A 19,776-nucleotide genomic window follows, 5' to 3' on the forward strand; every position below is an offset into this window, starting at 1 on the left:
TAACACAAATGCCATTAAATTGGTATTTCAATGCATCGCAAATGAGCATAGATATCTATTTTTTATCAATTAAATAAAGCCCATTAAGCAATAGTACTCATTTAATATTATTGCGTAAACAATCAATTTTTATTTCACAAGATTCTCAATGACCACTTGACTTTATAGATGATTAGTTTTAAATATACATATGCAGAAACTAAGATATATGTATTAAGTAGTTGTCAAAGTTTATATTTTTCATATATAAAACATTTATTTAATAACTAGGAGGGTTTCATAATCCATAAGCATTACATAAAAAATGTAATATGCATATAAAAAAATAAAGTCTAAGGAATTGCAAAAACATTTGAAAGTCGCCATTTTACTCTTCCTCATCTTCATCTTCGTCATCATCATCATCTTCCTCGTCATCTTCTTCATCATCCTGCTCATCTTCATCCTCTTCTTCATCTTCCTCTTCATCCTCATCGTCATCAGCTTCGACTGGTTCAATTACTGGTTCTTTGCGTGCTTTCTTCGCTGGCACAGCTGCTTCCTCATCTTCGTTATCCTTGCTGGACTCCGCAGCCTTAAGGGCAAGACGCTTCTCACGCATTTCCGCCTTGTACTTCACCTGATCCCCAGTTAACTTAATAAAGTCAACATCCTTGGTAAGCGCGAACTTGGACAGCACTTCGTTAGCCTGTTTCTTCAACTTAAGCATGCGCTGTTCACGCGGACCAACTACGTAGGGCGTATCCGCGGGTGGAGAGCACATGCTGATATACAAAGGCAGTGCGGAGGTGCCAACAATGTCGATTTTCAAGTACAATGAACGGATGTTGGCTAAGCCCCCAGGATAGTGTTGCTGCAGCTGCTTGATGACGGTCACAATGTTTTCCGCCAGCTGTTGGCCACTGTGCTCATGATTGCCCACTGGAATGGCGGTAAGATCGCCCTTGCGCAGCTGCCTGTAAGCTGTTCGACTGAGGGCACGGGAAATCTCTTTTGGCAACTGGTTTTCTTTTATCAGGCGAACTGCGTGCAGAACATTGCGGGGTTTCTGGGTAGCCTACAAAAGATATACAATTATTGTTTACATACAGTTGCTAAATTATTTTAAAATGCCACAAACCTGGCCGAGAAAAGCGCTGGCCTGACCCGAGATTCGACCATCGCAAAGGAAGTAATCGTAGCTGTTCAAGAACTTGCGCTTGGCCTCAAATGTGCCCATATCATTACGTAACCGATTAAATGGCACTATCGAAAGCCTCTGCTCCACTCCAGCCTCACGGAACAAATCCTCATAGTGTTGCACGGTGGGTTCATAGTCGAAACGAGCACCACGCTGCAAGTCAGGCACGATGATGGCAACGTCGTCGTTGGGACCGACCAGCGGGTTATTCAGCATCAGCTTCACAACACGCTTGGGGCAACTGGGAATCTTGTAGCAGCACACTTGCAGAATATAACGATAATCGCTGAATATCGATGTTGCCTTCTGTTTCTTCACCTCCTCAGTCACTTGAGCCTTGAGTGCATCGCATATTTTGAGCACACTGGATTCGCTCACAATATCATAGAATTTATCCTCATCGAATGGCTTGAGCTCATAGTTCAGCTCAATGACTTTCTTGGTCTTCTTTTGGACTCCCTTTTGTTTTTTGGCACCCTTTGCCTTTCCTTTGTTGTTTGCCACTTTCTTGGTGACAGGTTTTACTTTTTTGACATCTGACTTCTTTGCTGTCTTCTCCACTTTCTTGACCAATTCCGACTGCTTAGTTTGAGCTGGCTTTGTAGGTTTCTTTGCCGCCTTGGGAGCAGGCTTAGTTGCTTCTTTCTTTGCAGATTTATTTTGTACAGCTGCCTGCTTTTTGACCGGTTTCACAGCGACGGCTTTCACGGGCGGTGATGGTTTCCCTACATCCTTGCCTTTCTTTATGCTGCCAGCTTGCGTCTTTTTTTGTGTCTTCACATTCTCAGGTGCAGGTGCAGGCACAGGGGCAACCTTCTTGCCACCTTTTGTTTTTGACGCTGCTGCAACCGGCGATACTGGAGCAGCTAATACCAATTTCTTGCCACCTTTTGGTTTTGGTGCGGCTGCTACTGGAGATACTGGAGCTGCTGAAATCAACTTCTTCTTGCCACCTTTTGGTTTTGGTGCTGCTGCAGCCGGCGATGGAGGAGGTGCTAGAACCAATGCCTTTTTGGACGGTTTTGACTTCTCCTTAACTGCATCTGGTTTGCTTTTAGTAGCTACCTTCACATTCTTTTCCTCCACACCATTCTTTAGGTCTGCCTTCTTGGCACCTCTCTTTACCTTTAGTTCAGAAACATCAGCCGAGGCTGCTGTCAAAGCGGCAGATGCTTTTGCTGGTTTTTTCTCTTTCTTCGCCTTTAGCTTTTCCTTGGAAACTCCCTCAATTTTCTGGGTTTTACTTAACGACTTTGGCTGTGGCTTCTGTACTTTCACCATTTTTAATTCTTGTTAAAAATTAATACAAATTTAAACACAACACACGCCAACACGTGCAAATGAACAGATATATCGTTCGGTGCGCCTTATCGATATCGTTAGCTTAAATCAAATATCGATTACAAATTTCGATACGTTTATTAGTGTTGCAAAGTGCTGAATTTGGCGCCACTTTAAATATTAAAATGGAGGAGCTTCAATATTTATTATGAATTATTTAAATTCAACAGGTTTTCAAATAATTCATGCAATTATTATAAGCGTGAATTTGGTTAAGAAATCATTGTTTTTGTTCTTCCGTCATACCAATGCCCTAAATAGCATAATCGCGTTCCTATTTGAAGCAGCTATTTATTTTGGGCATGATAAAAATAAACCAATTTTGATCTAGCACGCGTGTCTAATAACAGTAACCCGTCAAATGTCCTTGCACACCCCCACATATGTATGAACTGGACTAGTGGTCGACGCATGGCAGCTCCCATGGCGCACCAAATTAAAGCTTTCTTTGTAAACTGTGAGCGTTTCTGGAAAGGCCCCGTGATGAGTGGACGTATTTGACGACACGTGACTGAAGCTGAGTTTCAGATAAACTAAATTCATAAAAGAAACTTCGCCTGCAGCAACTGGTCAAATATAATTAACATGTATTAAAGACTTATTTGTACAATTACAGCTTAAGTTTTTTGGCATTTGCTTTAGAAAGGTCCTTTTTGGGACGTTTGCTGCCAGTAGTTGTCGACGTGGCTGTTGTTGTGTCCTGCAGCTTATTAAAGAATGCCTTTGATGATTTAAGTGCGCCCTGATCGTTGCTGGTTGTAATCTGCAAAATAGTTGAATTCGCATTAGATATATTATGTATAAACAAGTTTCATTGTTAGCTCACCTTTTGTACATTGCGACTCTTTGTGATGGATTTAAGCAGCTTAGCGTTCGCCTCTCGCTGTGTAGGAGCTTTTCCCTCCTTGGCACGCTGCAGATCACGCATTTCTACGGCTGCATTGATAGCACGCTGCTTCTGTTTCTTCTTTCGACGTTCCCGATTTTTGTCTGTGCGAGTGCGCTCTGTCTTGCCCAACGGAGTGTGTTTGGGACCGCGGAAGACCTCCTCGGGAGCCAGCAGCTTGGCATCGCTGACTGCGACTGGAGCCACCTCTTCCATGTGAACGGCGGGCGTATTAGTGACAATCTTAATTTCGGGCGCTACTGGCTTGGGTGTGAAGTGGAAATTAGAGAGGGCATCGAGCTTAAGAAAGAGTGAGCGCATGGCGCGTTTGATTTCTTGATGCTCCTTTGGCTCCGGCGCCGTGCTGTCGTCAGCATCACGATTGGGATCTAGCTTGTCCAACTCCTGCTGATATTGCTGTTCGTAGATTTGTGCCAAGGACTGCTTGGATTTCTCCTGATCGAGCACGAGCTGCTTTCGATATTCCTGTGGCGTGTGCACAGGTCGCACCGTGCGCACCACATCATCCCAGGCCTTGTCGCGAATGCGCTGCTTAATTATATCCTCGATTGTTTCATTTTCTTCCTCCGTAATGGCAGCAACAGGTCGTCGCGTTGAATCAAACTCCAAGATCTCCTCCAGCAGAGAGTTTTGTGGCCGACTTCCAGCCTGTACTTCACCCCTTAGCTGCCAGGGTTTGTCGCCGAGCACAACATCCTCATAGTCTCGTATGCGCTGCAGCAGACGCACCTCACGCATTTCATTGGACGACTGTGGCGCATTCGAGATCTTCTCCTTCTCCTGCTCAGCTTCTTCATCTGTGCTTTTATCGTCATCTTCAGAATCCGAAGCGCTGGCCGGTTCCACTCCACTTTGGGCCACAAAGTCAGCCTCATCGATTTCACTAGGTACATCTCCCGCTTCCTCCTCATCCTCGTGCTCACCATCACTTGCTTCTGCCTCATTTTCATCCTCCTCGTTGTCATTTTCATTAAAGAAGGCTCTGTCCTTGTCCTTTGGCAGCTTCTGTGCCTCCTCTTGCAGCTCGTCATCCATCTCAAAGAAGTCGGCATAATTCACATTGACATCATTGTCATCATCCGACTCCTCACCAACTCCAAAGTCTTCTGCAAAGTGATCAATTGCCTCTGAATCGTCCGCTTGGTTTTTTTTATTGTGTCTTCGCATTTCCTTGGCATCTTCCTGCTCCAAAAACTGTTTCATTTCATCCAGCTTGAAAAATGTGTCATCAACCACGGATTTTCTTCCTTTTTTGCTAGTTTTTGAATTGATTTGTTTGGATTTAGTTGCGGGCCGTTCATTAATGCCATCAGAGTCTTCCTCCAACTCTGATTGCTGCTCATCCTTCTCGGCTTCTTCCTGCTCACCCTCCGGCTCGGACAACTTATCATCATCATCATCATCGTCGTTGTCAAGCTCAATTCCCAAATTCTGCTCCCTTATAGCTGTAAGATGAGCAGTTTGTTTTAAAAACTGTGGGAATACCAAATCGTTGCGTAGTTCAAGCTGCTGCCAAATTTGTTCCTCATCCATCTGGTCCAAAACGAGCTCAGGCAAAACATCCTTTTGATTGTCCACATCGCTGCTGATGCTTACACCATACGTTTGCTGAATAAGTCGATGAATGGCATCAACCCGCTCCGGCTGTGGCCTGCAAGGAAGAGATTGTTGAACATTAGCAAACACGTGCGCGCATCGAAGACAATGAAAACAAACTTTAAAAAGCGATCTGCATGGCTGACCAACTGGTCAAAGTTTTCAGCAATCTCCTTGAAAGTGTTTGTCTTTGTGGTTATTTTCTTAGATCTATTATTCCCAGCCATCTCGTCGTATTGTCCGCTTAAACAAATTATTAAAAACGGACTCAAAGCGAAATTAAACAAACTAGAGTTGCCACAAACGCAAGAGTAGAGATGTGTCGTTTCGTTCTGAACCAGCTCAAATGAACGGGTCATTGAGATGAACGAGCTTAAATCAAATTTTTTCTAGGACTTTTTTTTTACTTTTTTACACAATTACAATTATTTTTTTCATTACAACATTCTTATGTTTTGAAATGCAATGTTAAAAATACGACACAAGAATTTAAATTAACTCCTACAGCTTTGGTTAGTTTAATTGAGCTAAATCCGTTCCGTCTGTTGTTTGATTGGTTTCATCGATAACACAGTCAACAGAAATCGAATAGTTAATAATCAAGATAAACCAATTGAAAAACATATGTTGTTGTAAAAAGCCGTGTAGAAACGCAAAAAGTAGTTTTAATAATATTATGTGTGTCGTTTAATTCGCTTAGTAAATCGGTAGATCTCAATTAATCTGACAGCAATGGAATCCAACTGCTATAAGCTACTGTTATTGGGCGGCGCGGTGCGTCTATATTTTAGCCGCACCTCTTTGGCAACGCTTATCGGAAATCGCGTTGAGTTCGCAACTCCTTTGAACTCATTCAAGCGCAGTAAGTATTCAGTTCTACAGATATATGGTACTTCCTTACATACTCTTACTCTTGGTTTACGTTGTTTGCAGTGCAAGAAGGTGTTTTTCTGCTACAGCAAGGAATTGATCCGTATCGAGGAGACCTAGTTCATGAGACGCCGCTACTCCTTAAGGCCCTGTCTGCTATTCTGATAAACTTTGCGGAATTTCTACCACTGCTATATATAATCTTGGATCTGTGCACTGCCACGCTGCTGTACTCGATGAGTCGCAGTTTTGTTGAACGCAAACTGCTGCAAATGCGAATAGAGTCCAAGGACTACGATAAGGACACGACGGAACTGCAGTATAATGACAAAGACGTCCACGACATATCAAAGATGGTCCTAGTTGCCTATCTGTTCAATCCGTTAACCGTCATGAGTTGCATTGGACTCACCTCGACGGTGCTAAGTAATCTGCTGCTGGCAACGTATCTATATGCATTGATCCGGCGAAAGCTTCTGGCTTGTCTCGTTCTACTCGCTTTTGAGACTGTGCGTAGCCTCTATCCGGTTGTGCTCATTGCTCCGCTACTGTTGATCTTTGCACGCCGTTCTGTCGGTCTGGGCATAGCCATACTCATCATGTTCGTGAGCTGCTGCTTGGCCATAGCCGGCGCCAACTTCTTAGTCATGAATAGCTGGAACTTTTTGGACGGCACACTTGGCTTCATGTATGTTTGATGAAGCAGATACAATGTGGATTTATTAATTACTATGTATATTCTCAATCCTTGCAGTTTCTATTTTCGCGATTTACAACCGAATATTGGTTTGTTTTGGTACTTTTTCACCGAAATGTTTGAGCATTTCCGCACCATGTTTTTAATCACATTCCAACTGAATGCTACCGTCCTGTACTTGGTGCCCCTCTCTATAAAGCTGCGCAAGGAACCAATGTTGCTGGCCACTGTGTTGATTGCACTAATGACAGTTTTTCGTGCATATCCTAGTCTGGGTGATGTCGGTTTTTATTTGGCTTTGTTACCTCTTTGGCGCCGTTGCTGGAAATGTAAGTGGCAGCTAACATATCAGACTAAACTATCATTAAATGGTTCCAACTTGCAGTCATGGCACATGGATTTGTGGTATTTACATTCTTCCTCATCACCTTGTCCATGATGGGAGCTCTGTGGCATCTGTGGATCTATGCCGGCTCAGCGAATGCCAATTTTTACTTTGGTGCTACGCTCGCTTTCTGCACAGGTCAAATATTCCTAATTACGGATTTACTTTTTGCGCACGTAAAGCGAGAGTTTTGTCTTTACAATGGCCAAAAGATCATGATTGATGGGGAAGAAGCCCGCATACTGCTAGAATAAGCACACACACACACAAATAAAACGAAACATTTTATTCAACTTAAGACTGTAGGATTACTGTTTGGAGTATCCTGTTTTTGTTTTCCTATTGAGGAATTTATACAGATACAAGATACGCTTCTCCATTTCCCTCCACTTGGTTGGTCGTGCGATGGGATATTTGGTTTTCTCCATGAGGCGACGCTTTCGCAGAAGCACCTGATACTCATTGCCTGAGACGCCGCGCAACCAGGAAGGTACTGAGTATAGCACTCGGGTTGGATGCAGCCGATCATTGCCCAGTATATCGATGTAGTCATTTTGACCAAAAAGTGCGCGCTTTTCCGACCAGGCATTTTTGGGTCGATACACCGGCATGGGTAGCTTCTGGCCATTATCTAAATGCGGCAGAAGACCACTCTGGAACAGCTTGTCCTTGTAGCCATATCGTCGCACCGTGGGACCGCGTGCCCGGCGCTCGGCATGTGAAAGTTGGCGTACAGTTGTCGACGAAGTTAATGCCAACGGTTTAGACCTTGTCGCGAGGATTCCGGCACTCCACAGCTTTTGAAATGTACTGGTAAGCCAAGACATCTCTTCCTGCTTGTTTTATGTTATGATTAGGTAATTGTAAATAGTCAACTTGGAAAATAATATGCAAGCCTGACTGACTTCACTTGTGATCAGCTGTTAGAAGTCGATAGACTACAGCTGGAAAAATATCGATACGGTATTTTTTGACATATTTGATGAGATTTATCGATATTTTATTATTGTTTGATATCTTAAATATTTATCGATATAATTAATTATATAAAAATCACGGTAATTTAAAATAGACTCAAAATTTATGGAGGTTTGAAGTTGGTCAAACCCTTGGACATAGCACTTTTACAGGTAAAAATGTTTGTGCATTTTGCCATGATTCTTTGCAAAAATAAATTCAACGTCTCAAAATTATATCACTACGGACGAAAGTTCGCGCTAAAGGTGATGAAATTTAAAGGTTCCCATACCTAGATTTACAAAAAGGAATTCCACCGCTTTTTGTAAATCTAGGTCCGACTTCAAGTTTGAAGTTTTCACTTCCAAATTTGTTGTTTTTTAGATGTGTTCTATTGTGACAAGCACATCGAGCAAGTTGGTTTTCGTTCACATTGTGAAACCATTGCATTTGTTATTTCTTAACAAAGTTAATTTATAGAAAAATAATATAAATAATTTTGGTACGTTTTTTTTATTTAGGCATATTCAAATAGGTAAATATGCTCCTATTTTGTATTTGCCAAAAGAAATGGATTCCCAAAATAAGACAGAGCTAGTGGCACTTGCAGCTTTTGGGATGAGGATGATAATGACCTGAGGAACTGACACGGCATCGTAGAAGTGAAAGATTGGATTTCTGACAATTGATTTTGTGGAACTTGCTTATTGTTCAAGAGTTTGTTCAATGAAGAGTCAAATTTTGCTTGTCAAAAAGTGTGACGCACAATTTTTGTGACAGCAATGTTAACACTTTTGACAGATAGGGCAAAGCATCGCATATCGTCAAAGGTTTGATAACACATTGTGATTCAGTGAGAACCCAGCATAAAGCGCAATAATTATCGCGTACAAAAATATTGATATTTGTATCAATGCTTCATCGACAACCCTACAATAGATTAATCGAAATCTCTTGCTGACAAAAGTGAGCGGCAACAAACAAGTAAGCTAAAACCAATTTAAATTATTTATTTATTTATATATTCTGTCAATTTTAATAAAGTTATTAGATATTTACTTGTGGTGATTTTGGCAGTGATTGCGGGGTGACGAACTGCTTTGAAAACATAGATAATCCCGTGAAAAGTAAGTACAATTTCTAACAAATTTATTTACTTAAGTATGTATACGAGAGAATGAGGAAATACGAGAGAATTAAGTTAAAGTTGCGTAGCGCATTTCAAAATAACTACCGATTACTGGACATCGTTTTTTGATAATTGCTACCTTACAGTGACTTGCCACTTTATTGATAAATGTTTCGATTTAAAAACTGCTGTCCTGGCAACAATAAATACCGGTAATTGTGCCGAATATATTGCCGAGACACTGCACTATGTCTTAAGTGAGTGGGCCTCTCTGATAAAGTAAATACAGTCGTAATCGACAATGATGAGACCATGAAAGCGTATGAATTGCTTAAAATTAAGCATAAAGAATGCTTTAAAATCTACAGCATTGTTTAACTATCTCTCCGCAAATGTAAGTGTATTGCCAAATTTTGTAACAGTAATACAATCGCGGATAAAAAACTGATGGCAGCTCAGGACACTGAAGAGCCTAGCAGTTTGTTTCAGGAAGATCCTACACGTTGGAAAAGTGCTTTCCTAATGATCAGTCGCATTACACTATTTAATGACATTATTACCGATGTGCTACAAAATGTTCCAGAAGCACCACAACCACTTATTATCGAAGAATTCGAAATTTTGAAGGAGATTTGCGAAATATTGGAAATATTTTATGATGGCACTTGCCAGATTGCTACAAATAAAACCGACACAATATTTAGAAATATAAATTTCTAATACTCTGACAACTACACCGTCAATTACTTTGGAAGAGGAAACAAAAAAGCTAACACTTTTTGAAAATGATGTGAAAATCTATTCAAATCGAAATGATGCTGATGATACTGCATTAAACAAATTCTTCGAAAAACAAAAATAAAAACAAAAGCCATTGTTAACTTTCTTTTTTTAATATTATTAATTTGAGTTAATCCTTACTAAATAACTCAACTATTACTGATAAAGAAGAAAATACTGAATTTAAATTATTATTTGATTTAAAAATTGTAGTAACGTGTATTAATCTTATTTTTATTCGCTGTAAGCGACTAGTGTCATCTGAACTACTATTACAACTATGAATCTTAATCAAGTCAACTGTTACTGAAGTGAAAGAAAGAACTAAATTTAATTGAAGAACCTTTGATGCAGCCAAAATTTCAATTTGATTAAAATGGTACAAGTTGCCAGATCGGGAAATTTTGCAGCCTTTGGACCGGGTGGTAGTCTTCCTCACCACTGTTGGCCAGTTTTGGTGGGAACAATAGCTGTTTCTGTTAAATTTGTAATTGTGGGACTTTTGCGCAGTTATTGTTGGCAAAACTTAGCTCAACTTATATTTAGAATAGCTAATACCAATTTTGAAATTTTTCTAGCAAACGAACTCTGAAAATAGACAGATCTAGCTATAAAAGAGCTAAGTTGACAACAGTGCTTGGTGTGTAAACAAGCAATAAATTGTTTCGTTGTTTTCTTCGGAGTGGATGACTTTGTACACGTACCAATGAGTAATACTGATGATTTGGATACCGAAAGGGCAAGGCTGCGGTCCGAGATTGCCGATCTTAAGGCTTCTTTGTATGCAACAGAGCAAAACTTGCGCGAGTTGCAGGAAAGATCGGAAGACGCACACGCAGCAAATCCAGTCCATATAAAGCTTAGCAACGATGACATCTTGCGTTACAGTCGCCAACTCATATTACCTGACTTTGGAATTAGTGGGCAGCTGAAGCTTAAGAACAGTACAGTGCTTATTATTGGCATGGGCGGATTGGGATGTCCGGCGGCACAATATCTGGCTGGAGCAGGATGCGGTCATTTAGGACTGGTGGATTATGACGAGGTCGAGCGGAGCAATCTACACCGACAAACCCTACACACAGTGACTCGTTGTGGCATGTCCAAGGCGGAGTCGGCACGCATTGCGTTGCTGGATTCGAATCCGCATTGTCAAATCACGTGCCACACGCGCCTTCTGAATAGATTCAATGCACTGCACATACTGCGTGCCTACGATCTCGTACTGGATTGCACCGACAATGTGGCGACGCGCTATCTGCTGAATGACGCCTGTGTGATGCTGCGCAAGCCGCTGGTCTCCGGCAGTGCCCTAAAACTGGATGGACAGCTCACAGTGTATAACTACGGGGTGCAGGGACCCTGTTATCGCTGCATTTATCCGGTTCCCCCTCCACCAGAGGCAGTAACTAATTGTGGCGATGGCGGCGTTTTAGGGGCTGTTACCGGCACCATTGGGGCCATGCAAGCCCTGGAGGCCATCAAGATAATTGTTGGCATGGGAGACGTATTGGCTGGTCGACTGCTCATCTTTGATGGCAGCAGCTGTCAATTTCGCAACATAAGAATCAGGAGTAAGCGAGCAAACTGTCACATCTGCTCCTCCCAACCGCTCATCACGGAACTGATCGACTATGAGCTCTTCTGTGGCATGCACGCTAATGACAAAGACAAATCGCTGCGTCTCCTCGAGCCAGAGCAGCGTATTCATGTTACAGACTATCAGTTGCTGCAGCCAAAGGAACATTTGCTGATTGATGTGCGTGCGCCGGCCGAGTTTGAGATTTGCCAGCTGCCAGAGGCAATTAATGTGCCTTTGGCGCAGGTTCTGGATGACAGCTATCTTCAGCAGTTTATCCAACAATTTGCGAGCAAGGAGCTTCCCATAGTGGTTGTATGCCGACGAGGCAACGATTCACAGATTGCTGTGCAGCACATGAAAAACCGGTTTCCGGATCATTGCATACGAGACTTGGAAGGTGGACTACATGCCTGGACAAAGCAAATTGACGACAGTTTTCCTATTTACTAACTTTGAACTCTATCCTATTACAAATGTTATCTGTAATCTAATCCAACAATCTTTTATATTTACCCATTTTAACATTTTTACACTTATTGTTAGCATAAGTTACAGGCGAATTGACCAAAGTGTAAACAAATTGTTGTTTTTATACTATCCGATATTTACATAAAAAATATCAATTTCATTAGATTTTGTCAATCTTTATTAATCAAATAAAATGTTTTATTTTTTTTAAACGAGTCGAATTCGTTACAAACTAAACCTTAAATCCAATATATATGGCGGGAAAATTAGAATTTTCTAATAAGTAGTTTTTTTCGTTTATTCTATATAATTCAAACTAAAAAAAATAAATTTTCAACATAAGAAATTGCAACTCTTTTTTAAAAATAGCGAAAGATGAAATTAGATGAAAAAGAGATATATATTTTGGCATGGTCACAAACTTGCCTTCTGTGATTTATATTTCTAAGTTCTTTAAAATATTCAGTTAATTACAATAATTCAGTTAATTGTTTTTGCATTTACTGTTTGAATATAAAGTAATGTATGTATAGGCGAAATATATAAACACTTGCGGCAAGAGTTTTTTTTTGGGACTCCGGACAGTGAGAAATATCCACGTGTGTCGCAATCGTCGTTTTATTGAATTGACGCCTGTTCAACTGCGTGTTGATCGGTTTGATAGTTGTTGTTGTTGTGGTTGTTGTTGCTGTTCTTGTTGAGGATGCGTGCTGTAAAAAGCTACATTTGGGAAAGAAATCAAATCAAGTTATGCATATATATATATGTAGGTATATATAGAACAGCAATTATAGAGGGGGAGGGAAAAAAGTAATTGAAATCTCATTGTTAGACTTTTGCGAGTCTTTGGAAAAATATTCAATTTGAAGTGCTTTCTGAGAGCTCCAACTTCAAGTTGAATACTTTAACTCAGACCGATCGTAAAGTACGAAAAATAAATGAAATTAATATTATTGGGCATTTCATTAAGCACCCCTCGAAATTAAGTTGCTGTTTTTTGCTTGCGGTTTGTTTAAAATTTTTTGTCGAGATGACTTCATTTTTATGTTTATTTTTGTTGTTTTGTTTTGCTTGTTCTGTTACGGTCACGGCCTAGTAACGACGTCGCTCTCGATCACGAGTACGTGATCGCCGCCGATCATTGGAGCGATTGCGACGAGAGTCCCGTTGACGATCGCGATCCTTCTCACGTTCACGCTCCTTTTGACGCTCTTCGCGTTCCTTTATTCGCTGTTTGTGCTCCTCAATGCGCTTTTGACGGAATGCCTCCTTCTCCGCGATCTTATGATTCAAAGTTATTAATTTCAATGTGGTATGTACTAGCATATTTGGATTACTTACGGCTTCCGGCGTCAAGGGCAGCCAATATATGCACGGTGTGCCCTTGGTTTTGCGAAATAGATCATCTAATAGTCTGATTGGTGGTTCATTCTCCTTCTTTCTCGATTTTAACGCTGCACAAGACGAATGGATGTAAATATTTCTATTGCAATTGATAAAATTATATTGTATTTACCTGGTGAGCCGCTCTTGCTTCGACCATGTCCATGATCACTTCGCTCTCGTTCGCGTCCCCCACGATCCCGTTCGCGTGACCGTTTGCGATCCTGTCCACTACGATCAGCATCATCTGCCCCTTTGCCACGATCCGAATCACGCAGCCGTGAATCAATGCGCTCCTTGCTGCTGCGACGTCTGTCATTACTTGATTTGTCGCGATCGGTCGGCTCCTTTTTACCCACATCCCATTCACGGACTGGACGCGCCGGCTGTCATACAAAACATTTCAGTTAGTTACAAGCCATGGTGACATGGTTTTTAAATTGGACTCACCTTTTTATCGCTAGTATCTAGGCGTGACCAAGTATTGCCCGCATGCTGATTATCTCTGGTGTTGTCCTGTGGGTACTTGGGTGTCTCATTCTTAGTCGATTGTATAGCGCGATCCATGTCTGTGCGACTGCCAAAGTCAACATTTAAGCACTTGGGATTCGAGACTGGCCAACGGACTCCATGAAGAGCATGACGCGTTTCGATGGCTTCACTATTAAGTGGTAATCAAAGTATTGTTAGCATATTCATATATTGTGATTAGATTGAATTCCAAATACTTACTCCTCTGTGGCATATGCAACATAGCATTTGGACTTGATGCGATCAATCCAGAAGCCGTCATCTTCAACGATTTTGCCAGTGCGTGCCAACAGTCCCTTCAGCTGCAGCACAGTAAAGGGACGCACCAAATTGGTTATATAGAGCACATGACTGGCCCGATTACGTGCCGGACTGGGTGAACGTGCAACAGCAACGGCAACAGCGGCATTTGTGGCAGGTTCAACAGCTGATTTATTGCTGGCTTGTGCCGTTGGAGTATCCTTATCATTTTGCTTCTGTTTCGGCTGTGGTTTCTGTTGCTCTTCGTCGGTTGCATTGCCCTCATCCCGTTCTCGTTCCCGCTCCTTGGTTACTCGCAACTCTGGCGTTAAGGAGCGATCGTCTGTTTCATGGTCACTGGTGACGAGGCCCTCCTCCTCTGACGACGACTCCAACTGCACATCACTGAGCGGTACAGGATTAACCACATCCGATATGATGTTCTTTAACGAATCCGTCGTAATGGCCAAAACCGGCTGAGCACGTTCTACCACCTTTTTGCTTAGCCACTTGCGTTTACGCACGGATCGTTGAAGTGCAACGGATTCGTGTTTATCGTTGCTTGCTTCTTCCTTGTTAACCGGCTGATCCGACGATTGCTCTTGACTTTCCTTATGATTCTCCTTCTGTTCCTTCTCTTCATCTGTTTTAACTGATGCTTTGATAGAGTCCGTTTTGGGCTTCTCTGTGTTCTCTTTCTCCAGTGTTCTCTCGGTTTTCCGCTCTTCAACGTCCTCTGTTTGAATGTCTAATACATCGCTTGTTGTTTTTAGATGTTCCTCATCCTTATTTGCTGTAAAGCTTAAAGACGAAGCAACTTTTACCTCTTCCACGCTCCGTTTGGCGCCTTCGTCATCGCTACCCTTTCCCTTTTCCAGGCCCGGGTCCTTCCCTGTGTCATCATTGTGTTGATCCTCCGCCACTGTTGGCTCAGTTGAGTTTTCTTCTTCCTGTGATTTGGACTTCGACTTCACCGGTGTCTCCGGTCTCTTCTCCTCTTCTGTGTGTTCTGGTTCCTTCTGAAGTTCATCTGGAGGCGGCTCATCGGTCTTCTTTACCGATTCCTTTTCTGTCGATAGATTGTTATCGGTATCGACGCTCTTGTCGCCAATTGCTTCAGCACCATTTTCTATTTCCTCCGGTATTGTTTCCACCTTTCGTTCAGAACTTTTGTCACGTTGATTGCTGCTGGTGCTATTACGCTTTTTGGGTGTCGTACGTGTGCTGCGGCTTTTGCGCACTGGCGATGCCGCATGTTCCTCACTTGAGGCGCGCTCCCCTCGCTCTTCATTGATTTCTTCAATGGAAGATGTCGCTTTCGAAGGCGCTTTTGTATCATCTACCTTCTCCACAAGCGGCTCATCCTCAGTTTTCTCATTCTCCGATATTTTGCGCGATCGGCGACTGCGACGTGCCGGCAAAGGTGCAGGCGATGAAGATTTTTTTCGTTCGCTACGACGTCTCATAGCTGTAAAAACAAATGCTTCCCGCACACTAATAAAACACTAAATTAAAATGCTATTGCACTTGTTATTAACGTCAGCAGTACGCGATTAATACGCACGCACAATTGTTTCTTTATTTTGCAGCGTGCAACGTTTTAGTTTCCTTGTAAAAGAAAATTTTGTTGCCAACGAAAAGCGTCAATCCGCCATCAAAGGTAGGGTTGATTTTTGGGGTAATCAATGCTTACAAACTATCGCATGCTCCAAACATCGATATATCTTTGATTTAAATATTCGATAGATAAGGCTTACCACGATTCTGTAAAATATTTTATTATTTTTCTTTTGCTTTATTATTGTTAGTTATTGTTAATAATCTTTATAAATTATACACAATTTGGTATGCAAGCTATTTAGTTATTTTGATTACCGATAACAGCATTAAGATATCAGCAGTTATATGCCGAGGCTGTCAGTCCTTAAATTGAATGGAATACCTCCAATTCGAATTGAAAGTACATAAATTATAAACAATGTTTAATTTTATATTACAATTTTATAATTTGTTTGCTTAATTTGTTTGGCTACACTTTATATAGAACCCGCCTCTTTACAACACTGAATTGACGCATATTTCGTAATTGAACAGCCTGACCAACAAAAGCATCCAAAAATTTGTTAAGTTTATTGTAAAATGCATTGATTACAACAAAATGATAGTAAAGAATTTTAGTAAATTCACACAAATATTTGCACGACTGCGATGTGCGCGCGGTGTGAACGTCAATTCGAATGACTATTCAATCAGAGTGCAAAACAACTTGAAACTGAATTCGGAAGGATGTCGATCCTTATGTGGCCTTTATCAAAGGCAGAAAGAGGAAGATGAGTACCGACAACGTTCCTCGTCTCGCTCTTCGCCCCTTCCGCATCCAAGTTTGCTGTTCACCGCTGCGTTTAGCTTTAATTTTCTTGGTGGCAGCAACGGCGACAAGGACCAGGAAGAGACACCAGAATCAAAATTGGTGAATACTATAAAACGCTCGATTCTCTGCATACAAAATGATCAGTATGACAAGGCCGAGCAAATGTTGCATCTGGCGCTTCGTATGGCCCAAGATATGCAGTCATCCAAGGGTATTACGTATGTGTACGATCTAATGGCCAACTTGGCCATGGAACGCGAGCAATTTAAGAAAGCAGAAAAACTATTTGTCGACGTAATGAGGAGATTGATGTCGGATGGGCATACAGAGGATAGTCCCAAGATATTGCACATAAGTTCGAAAATAGCGCATATGTCACAGCTGCAAGGTGAATTGGAGAAAAGCTTTCAAGGGTTCACATGGACACTGCATCGACTGGGCAAACTGGTAAAGAGTACGCCCGAAGACACTGATATACTGGAGCTATATGGCCTGACAAAGAATTGGTATTGAAGGTTGTTCCATGCTTCAGTCAATTATGAAGTGCAACTTAATATGAATAAATTAACATGGATTTTGTAATCCTCAGGTTTGGGCAGCTGCTAATGAAGCAAGGCAAATACGACGAGGCAAAGAATCTATTCAAAGAGGCCCTTGATATCCTTATTTGTGTTTATGGCACCCTTAACGATGCTTCAGTAACAATTTTGAATAACATCAGCGTGGCTTATGTTAATGTATGTATATTATGAACATAATCCACTCTGTACATATTATTATATTTTAATTGACAGCTTGAAAATTATGCGGAAGCAAAGGAAACCCTTTTACATGCTCTAGCAGTTGCCAAGGAACTCAAGGATGTCACACAGGAGGGCATTATTCAGGCCAATCTGGGATTAGTATATCTGCGAGAAGGTCTTCTCAAAGAAGCCGAAAACTTTTGCAAGCTTGCTTGGAAAACGGGTAAAAGTCATGAGAACGCCGATGCTATTGAGCAGGCCGAGTATTGTCTAAATGAGATTAAGTCCAGCATGAAAGGCTAGCAAAGGTCCAAGCCAGAGAACTATCAGAATATAACTTAAACATATAAATTAAATTGTTTATTAAATACACAGAAGACTTTCTGGAAGAGAATTGTATTACATTAATTAGTCGATCCTGGCTTAGCGTTATTAAATAACTCCGTACAAATTTATATTTAAAGGTGTTTTAACATTTTGTTACAGTGGTTCATTTCATTTCACAATTTTAAGCAGATTTTAAATTCAGGTTTGAGTTATTTGATGGACACATAGAAAATAGATATACAACTATTCAAACTTGGCTATAACAATCATCAAAGCCACTCCAGTAAGAAGCGCCACAATTTCCTTCAAGGATTGTTTGAGCTTCGTCGACTCTTCCAATAGCTCTGGCAGCACACTGACCGTGGCAATATAAATGAAGCCACCGGCTGTGAAAGGCAATACCCATGGTGCTGAGCTGCCATCGCTGCTTCCTGCACCCAAGAGAGCCAATGCAGTGCCAGCCAAGGCACCTAAAGCTGTCACCAACTGCAGCAACATGGCCTTGCGACGCGAGCAGCCAGATTTGATGAGGATGGCAAAATCACCAATCTCATGCGGAACTTCGTGCAGCAGTATGGTTATTGTGGTTACAATGCCAATGCTGTTGCCAGCCAGATAGGAAGCACCAATGGCTAGGCCATCGGTAAAGTTGTGTGCAAAGTCTGCAGCCAAATTAAGATAGCCTGATATCTCCACTTCACCCTCTTCATCCTCTTTCTTGGCAACTGTCTTGCTTGGCTTTGTTGAGGCTTTTTTCTTATCTCCAGATGCTGGTTCCTTATCTTTGGCAGCTGTCTTGGGTTTCGGTGTGCCATGACTGTGACCATGTCCACCGCCGCCGCCCTTCAGAATGCGTACCAGCTTCTCCACAGACAGAAAGGCAACAATGCCACCAAGAACCCAAAGGCCAACACTCATATCATGTGCGTGGGCATGACCCTCGCCCTCCCCATGATGATCATGATGATGGTGGTCATGACCGTGGTCATGGCCATGCTCCCCATGGCTATGTGGATGTGTGGCGTGTGGAATCAAGTGCAGAAATGCATCACCCAACAGTCCGCCGGATGCAAAGGCAAGCAAAACTTTCAGTCTTGGTTTCATCGCTTCGCTGTTGTCGAGCGGTATAATGTAGAGCAGCACAAAGGGAGCGGCACTGATAAGCAATGTGGAGCCCATCGAATGCAGCCAAATGCTCTTCATATCTGTGGGAAAACGAGATTAAAATAACAATGTGCACTTGTCGTTCGTTATCGGCAGCTTACCCAATTTTGCCGCCGGTTTTGCGTGATGATGATGTTCATAATGGTCGTTATGTCCATGATGATCATGACCGTGGTCGTGTCCATGGTGATCATGATCGTGGTGATCATGGTCATGATGATGATGATCGTGATCGTGATTTACCGGCGGTGCTTGCTTAGCATCGAAATTTTCATTTGCTTCGCGGGAGTATTTAAAACTGGGATTGCCTTGACTCTGACATAATTCCGGCAAGGATAGCACTATGGCTGTAAGTAGAATGCCGAGTGCAACTTTCTGATAAAATTTAAACTTTGACGGCTGCAAATTAGCCAATTGTTTAGACATAGCTGGCTTTGTTTCTTCAAAACGCGTGAATATTATTTTTTGTAATTATTGTGACGTGTGTGTTTTTCTTAGCTTTTTGTTCGCGTAGTGTCAGTGCTGCCAACTTGTTTTATATCATGTCGCAAAAAAACTGGTTGGCAGGCTTGGGTTTCGGCTTCAAGCCCATTTTGTGATCAATTTAAATTTAGGTATTGCAAATATGAAAATGCCATAAACTTTGCAATAAATTAATAATTTTAAGAAAATTTAAAATTCGAAATTAAATTTTTAAAAATATTTAAAAATGCAGAAAATTTTAGCTCAAAATTAAGAAATTTTAAAAAGAAAAAAGGTAGAAAAAATTTTAAGTTACCAATTTTGACGATTGACCCAATATGTTTCAAATTGCCGGTCGGTGAATTTAACATTTGGGCCAAGTGGCAGCGCTTTGTCTTTTAAGACGCCGCGAAACGAGCGTCTCGTTCGACTTCAATAAATAAAAATTAGAAACTGCTCTCAACTTCGTTAAAATTTTTATATTTATAGCTCACGGTCAAGTGGCATTAATGAAAAAGAAAGAAAAAGTCAGGGCTGAAAGGGCAAAAGAGCGACGGAATTTTGAAAAAGACGTATCCATTGACCTGGAAAGGCAGCAAAAATACTAAATAGAGCATAAAGCTTCAATAATCCTGGTGGCGTCACAAGTGCCCTTTTTGGGCG

The 19,776-nt window shown here is 41.5% G+C and overlaps 8 protein-coding genes across 9 annotated transcripts; 3 read left to right on the forward strand and 5 right to left on the reverse strand.

Moving 5' to 3' along the window:
- Window positions 1-100: 100 nt before the first annotated feature.
- LOC117780935 (ribosomal L1 domain-containing protein CG13096) lies at window positions 101-2,559 on the reverse strand. Its single transcript, XM_034617630.1, has 2 exons — window positions 1,121-2,559; window positions 101-1,057 (listed from the first exon to the last, which is right to left on the reverse strand). The coding sequence occupies exons 1-2, from the start codon at window positions 2,459-2,461 to the stop codon at window positions 368-370; spliced, it is 2,031 nt and encodes a 676-aa protein (XP_034473521.1). The 5' UTR covers window positions 2,462-2,559; the 3' UTR covers window positions 101-367.
- A 514-nt stretch (window positions 2,560-3,073) lies between these two features.
- LOC117781384 (U3 small nucleolar ribonucleoprotein protein MPP10) lies at window positions 3,074-5,311 on the reverse strand. Its single transcript, XM_034618136.1, has 3 exons — window positions 5,145-5,311; window positions 3,348-5,079; window positions 3,074-3,284 (listed from the first exon to the last, which is right to left on the reverse strand). The coding sequence occupies exons 1-3, from the start codon at window positions 5,249-5,251 to the stop codon at window positions 3,132-3,134; spliced, it is 1,992 nt and encodes a 663-aa protein (XP_034474027.1). The 5' UTR covers window positions 5,252-5,311; the 3' UTR covers window positions 3,074-3,131.
- Window positions 5,312-5,642: 331 nt separating this feature from the next.
- Window positions 5,643-7,274, forward strand: LOC117781467 (phosphatidylinositol glycan anchor biosynthesis class U protein). Its single transcript, XM_034618230.1, has 4 exons — window positions 5,643-5,886; window positions 5,958-6,582; window positions 6,649-6,920; window positions 6,977-7,274. The coding sequence occupies exons 1-4, from the start codon at window positions 5,757-5,759 to the stop codon at window positions 7,228-7,230; spliced, it is 1,281 nt and encodes a 426-aa protein (XP_034474121.1). The 5' UTR covers window positions 5,643-5,756; the 3' UTR covers window positions 7,231-7,274.
- Window positions 7,248-7,880, reverse strand: LOC117781468 (39S ribosomal protein L51, mitochondrial). Its single transcript, XM_034618231.1, has one exon. It carries the CDS (start codon window positions 7,801-7,803, stop codon window positions 7,285-7,287), a length of 519 nt encoding a protein of 172 aa, XP_034474122.1. The 5' UTR covers window positions 7,804-7,880; the 3' UTR covers window positions 7,248-7,284.
- Window positions 7,881-10,426: 2,546 nt separating this feature from the next.
- Window positions 10,427-12,052, forward strand: LOC117794440 (adenylyltransferase and sulfurtransferase MOCS3). Its single transcript, XM_034635026.1, has one exon. The coding sequence runs from the start codon at window positions 10,549-10,551 to the stop codon at window positions 11,872-11,874; it is 1,326 nt and encodes a 441-aa protein (XP_034490917.1). The 5' UTR covers window positions 10,427-10,548; the 3' UTR covers window positions 11,875-12,052.
- Window positions 12,053-12,273: 221 nt separating this feature from the next.
- On the reverse strand, window positions 12,274-15,716 carry LOC117794439 (apoptotic chromatin condensation inducer in the nucleus). The gene is made up of 5 exons (XM_034635025.1): window positions 14,008-15,716; window positions 13,726-13,936; window positions 13,409-13,661; window positions 13,234-13,346; window positions 12,274-13,173 (listed from the first exon to the last, which is right to left on the reverse strand). The coding sequence occupies exons 1-5, from the start codon at window positions 15,510-15,512 to the stop codon at window positions 12,985-12,987; spliced, it is 2,271 nt and encodes a 756-aa protein (XP_034490916.1). The 5' UTR covers window positions 15,513-15,716; the 3' UTR covers window positions 12,274-12,984.
- Window positions 15,717-15,971: 255 nt separating this feature from the next.
- Window positions 15,972-17,615, forward strand: LOC117780078 (tetratricopeptide repeat protein 19 homolog, mitochondrial). 2 transcript variants are annotated; one of them, XM_034616474.1, is made up of 3 exons: window positions 15,987-16,923; window positions 17,007-17,154; window positions 17,212-17,615. In XM_034616474.1, exons 1-3 carry the CDS (start codon window positions 16,205-16,207, stop codon window positions 17,461-17,463), a joined length of 1,119 nt encoding a protein of 372 aa, XP_034472365.1. In that variant the 5' UTR covers window positions 15,987-16,204; the 3' UTR covers window positions 17,464-17,615. The 2 variants fall into 2 exon arrangements, with proteins under 2 accessions (XP_034472366.1, XP_034472365.1); XM_034616475.1 differs by lacking the exon at window positions 17,212-17,615 and having other exon boundaries at window positions 15,972-16,932; window positions 17,007-17,139.
- On the reverse strand, window positions 17,501-19,172 carry LOC117780077 (protein catecholamines up). The gene is made up of 2 exons (XM_034616472.1): window positions 18,753-19,172; window positions 17,501-18,692 (listed from the first exon to the last, which is right to left on the reverse strand). The coding sequence occupies exons 1-2, from the start codon at window positions 19,075-19,077 to the stop codon at window positions 17,731-17,733; spliced, it is 1,287 nt and encodes a 428-aa protein (XP_034472363.1). The 5' UTR covers window positions 19,078-19,172; the 3' UTR covers window positions 17,501-17,730.
- Window positions 19,173-19,776: the final 604 nt, after the last annotated feature.

The sequence above is a fragment of the Drosophila innubila genome (assembly GCF_004354385.1).
Source record: "Drosophila innubila isolate TH190305 chromosome 2L unlocalized genomic scaffold, UK_Dinn_1.0 4_B_2L, whole genome shotgun sequence".
Taxonomy (NCBI): Eukaryota; Metazoa; Arthropoda; class Insecta; order Diptera; family Drosophilidae; genus Drosophila; species Drosophila innubila.

Coding starts and splice junctions, on each gene's coding strand:
- LOC117780935 (XM_034617630.1), bottom strand. CDS start 2,461: ATGGTGAAAGTACAGAAGCCACAGCCAAAGTCGTTAAGTAAAACCCAG. Junction 1,058..1,120: donor CCAGCGCTTTTCTCGGCCAG/GTTTGTGGCATT, acceptor TATCTTTTGTAG/GCTACCCAGAAACCCCGCAA.
- LOC117781384 (XM_034618136.1), bottom strand. CDS start 5,251: ATGGCTGGGAATAATAGATCTAAGAAAATAACCACAAAGACAAACACT. Junction 5,080..5,144: donor CATGCAGATCGCTTTTTAAA/GTTTGTTTTCAT, acceptor TCTTCCTTGCAG/GCCACAGCCGGAGCGGGTTG. Junction 3,285..3,347: donor AGAGTCGCAATGTACAAAAG/GTGAGCTAACAA, acceptor ACTATTTTGCAG/ATTACAACCAGCAACGATCA.
- LOC117781467 (XM_034618230.1), top strand. CDS start 5,757: ATGGAATCCAACTGCTATAAGCTACTGTTATTGGGCGGCGCGGTGCGT. Junction 5,887..5,957: donor TTTGAACTCATTCAAGCGCA/GTAAGTATTCAG, acceptor CGTTGTTTGCAG/TGCAAGAAGGTGTTTTTCTG. Junction 6,583..6,648: donor GACGGCACACTTGGCTTCAT/GTATGTTTGATG, acceptor CAATCCTTGCAG/TTTCTATTTTCGCGATTTAC.
- LOC117781468 (XM_034618231.1), bottom strand. CDS start 7,803: ATGTCTTGGCTTACCAGTACATTTCAAAAGCTGTGGAGTGCCGGAATC.
- LOC117794440 (XM_034635026.1), top strand. CDS start 10,549: ATGAGTAATACTGATGATTTGGATACCGAAAGGGCAAGGCTGCGGTCC.
- LOC117794439 (XM_034635025.1), bottom strand. CDS start 15,512: ATGAGACGTCGTAGCGAACGAAAAAAATCTTCATCGCCTGCACCTTTG. Junction 13,937..14,007: donor GTTGCATATGCCACAGAGGA/GTAAGTATTTGG, acceptor ACCACTTAATAG/TGAAGCCATCGAAACGCGTC. Junction 13,347..13,408: donor AAGCAAGAGCGGCTCACCAG/GTAAATACAATA, acceptor CGTCTTGTGCAG/CGTTAAAATCGAGAAAGAAG.
- LOC117780078 (XM_034616474.1), top strand. CDS start 16,205: ATGATAGTAAAGAATTTTAGTAAATTCACACAAATATTTGCACGACTG. Junction 16,924..17,006: donor TATGGCCTGACAAAGAATTG/GTATTGAAGGTT, acceptor TGTAATCCTCAG/GTTTGGGCAGCTGCTAATGA. Junction 17,155..17,211: donor TCAGCGTGGCTTATGTTAAT/GTATGTATATTA, acceptor TTTAATTGACAG/CTTGAAAATTATGCGGAAGC.
- LOC117780077 (XM_034616472.1), bottom strand. CDS start 19,077: ATGTCTAAACAATTGGCTAATTTGCAGCCGTCAAAGTTTAAATTTTAT. Junction 18,693..18,752: donor AAAACCGGCGGCAAAATTGG/GTAAGCTGCCGA, acceptor GTTTTCCCACAG/ATATGAAGAGCATTTGGCTG.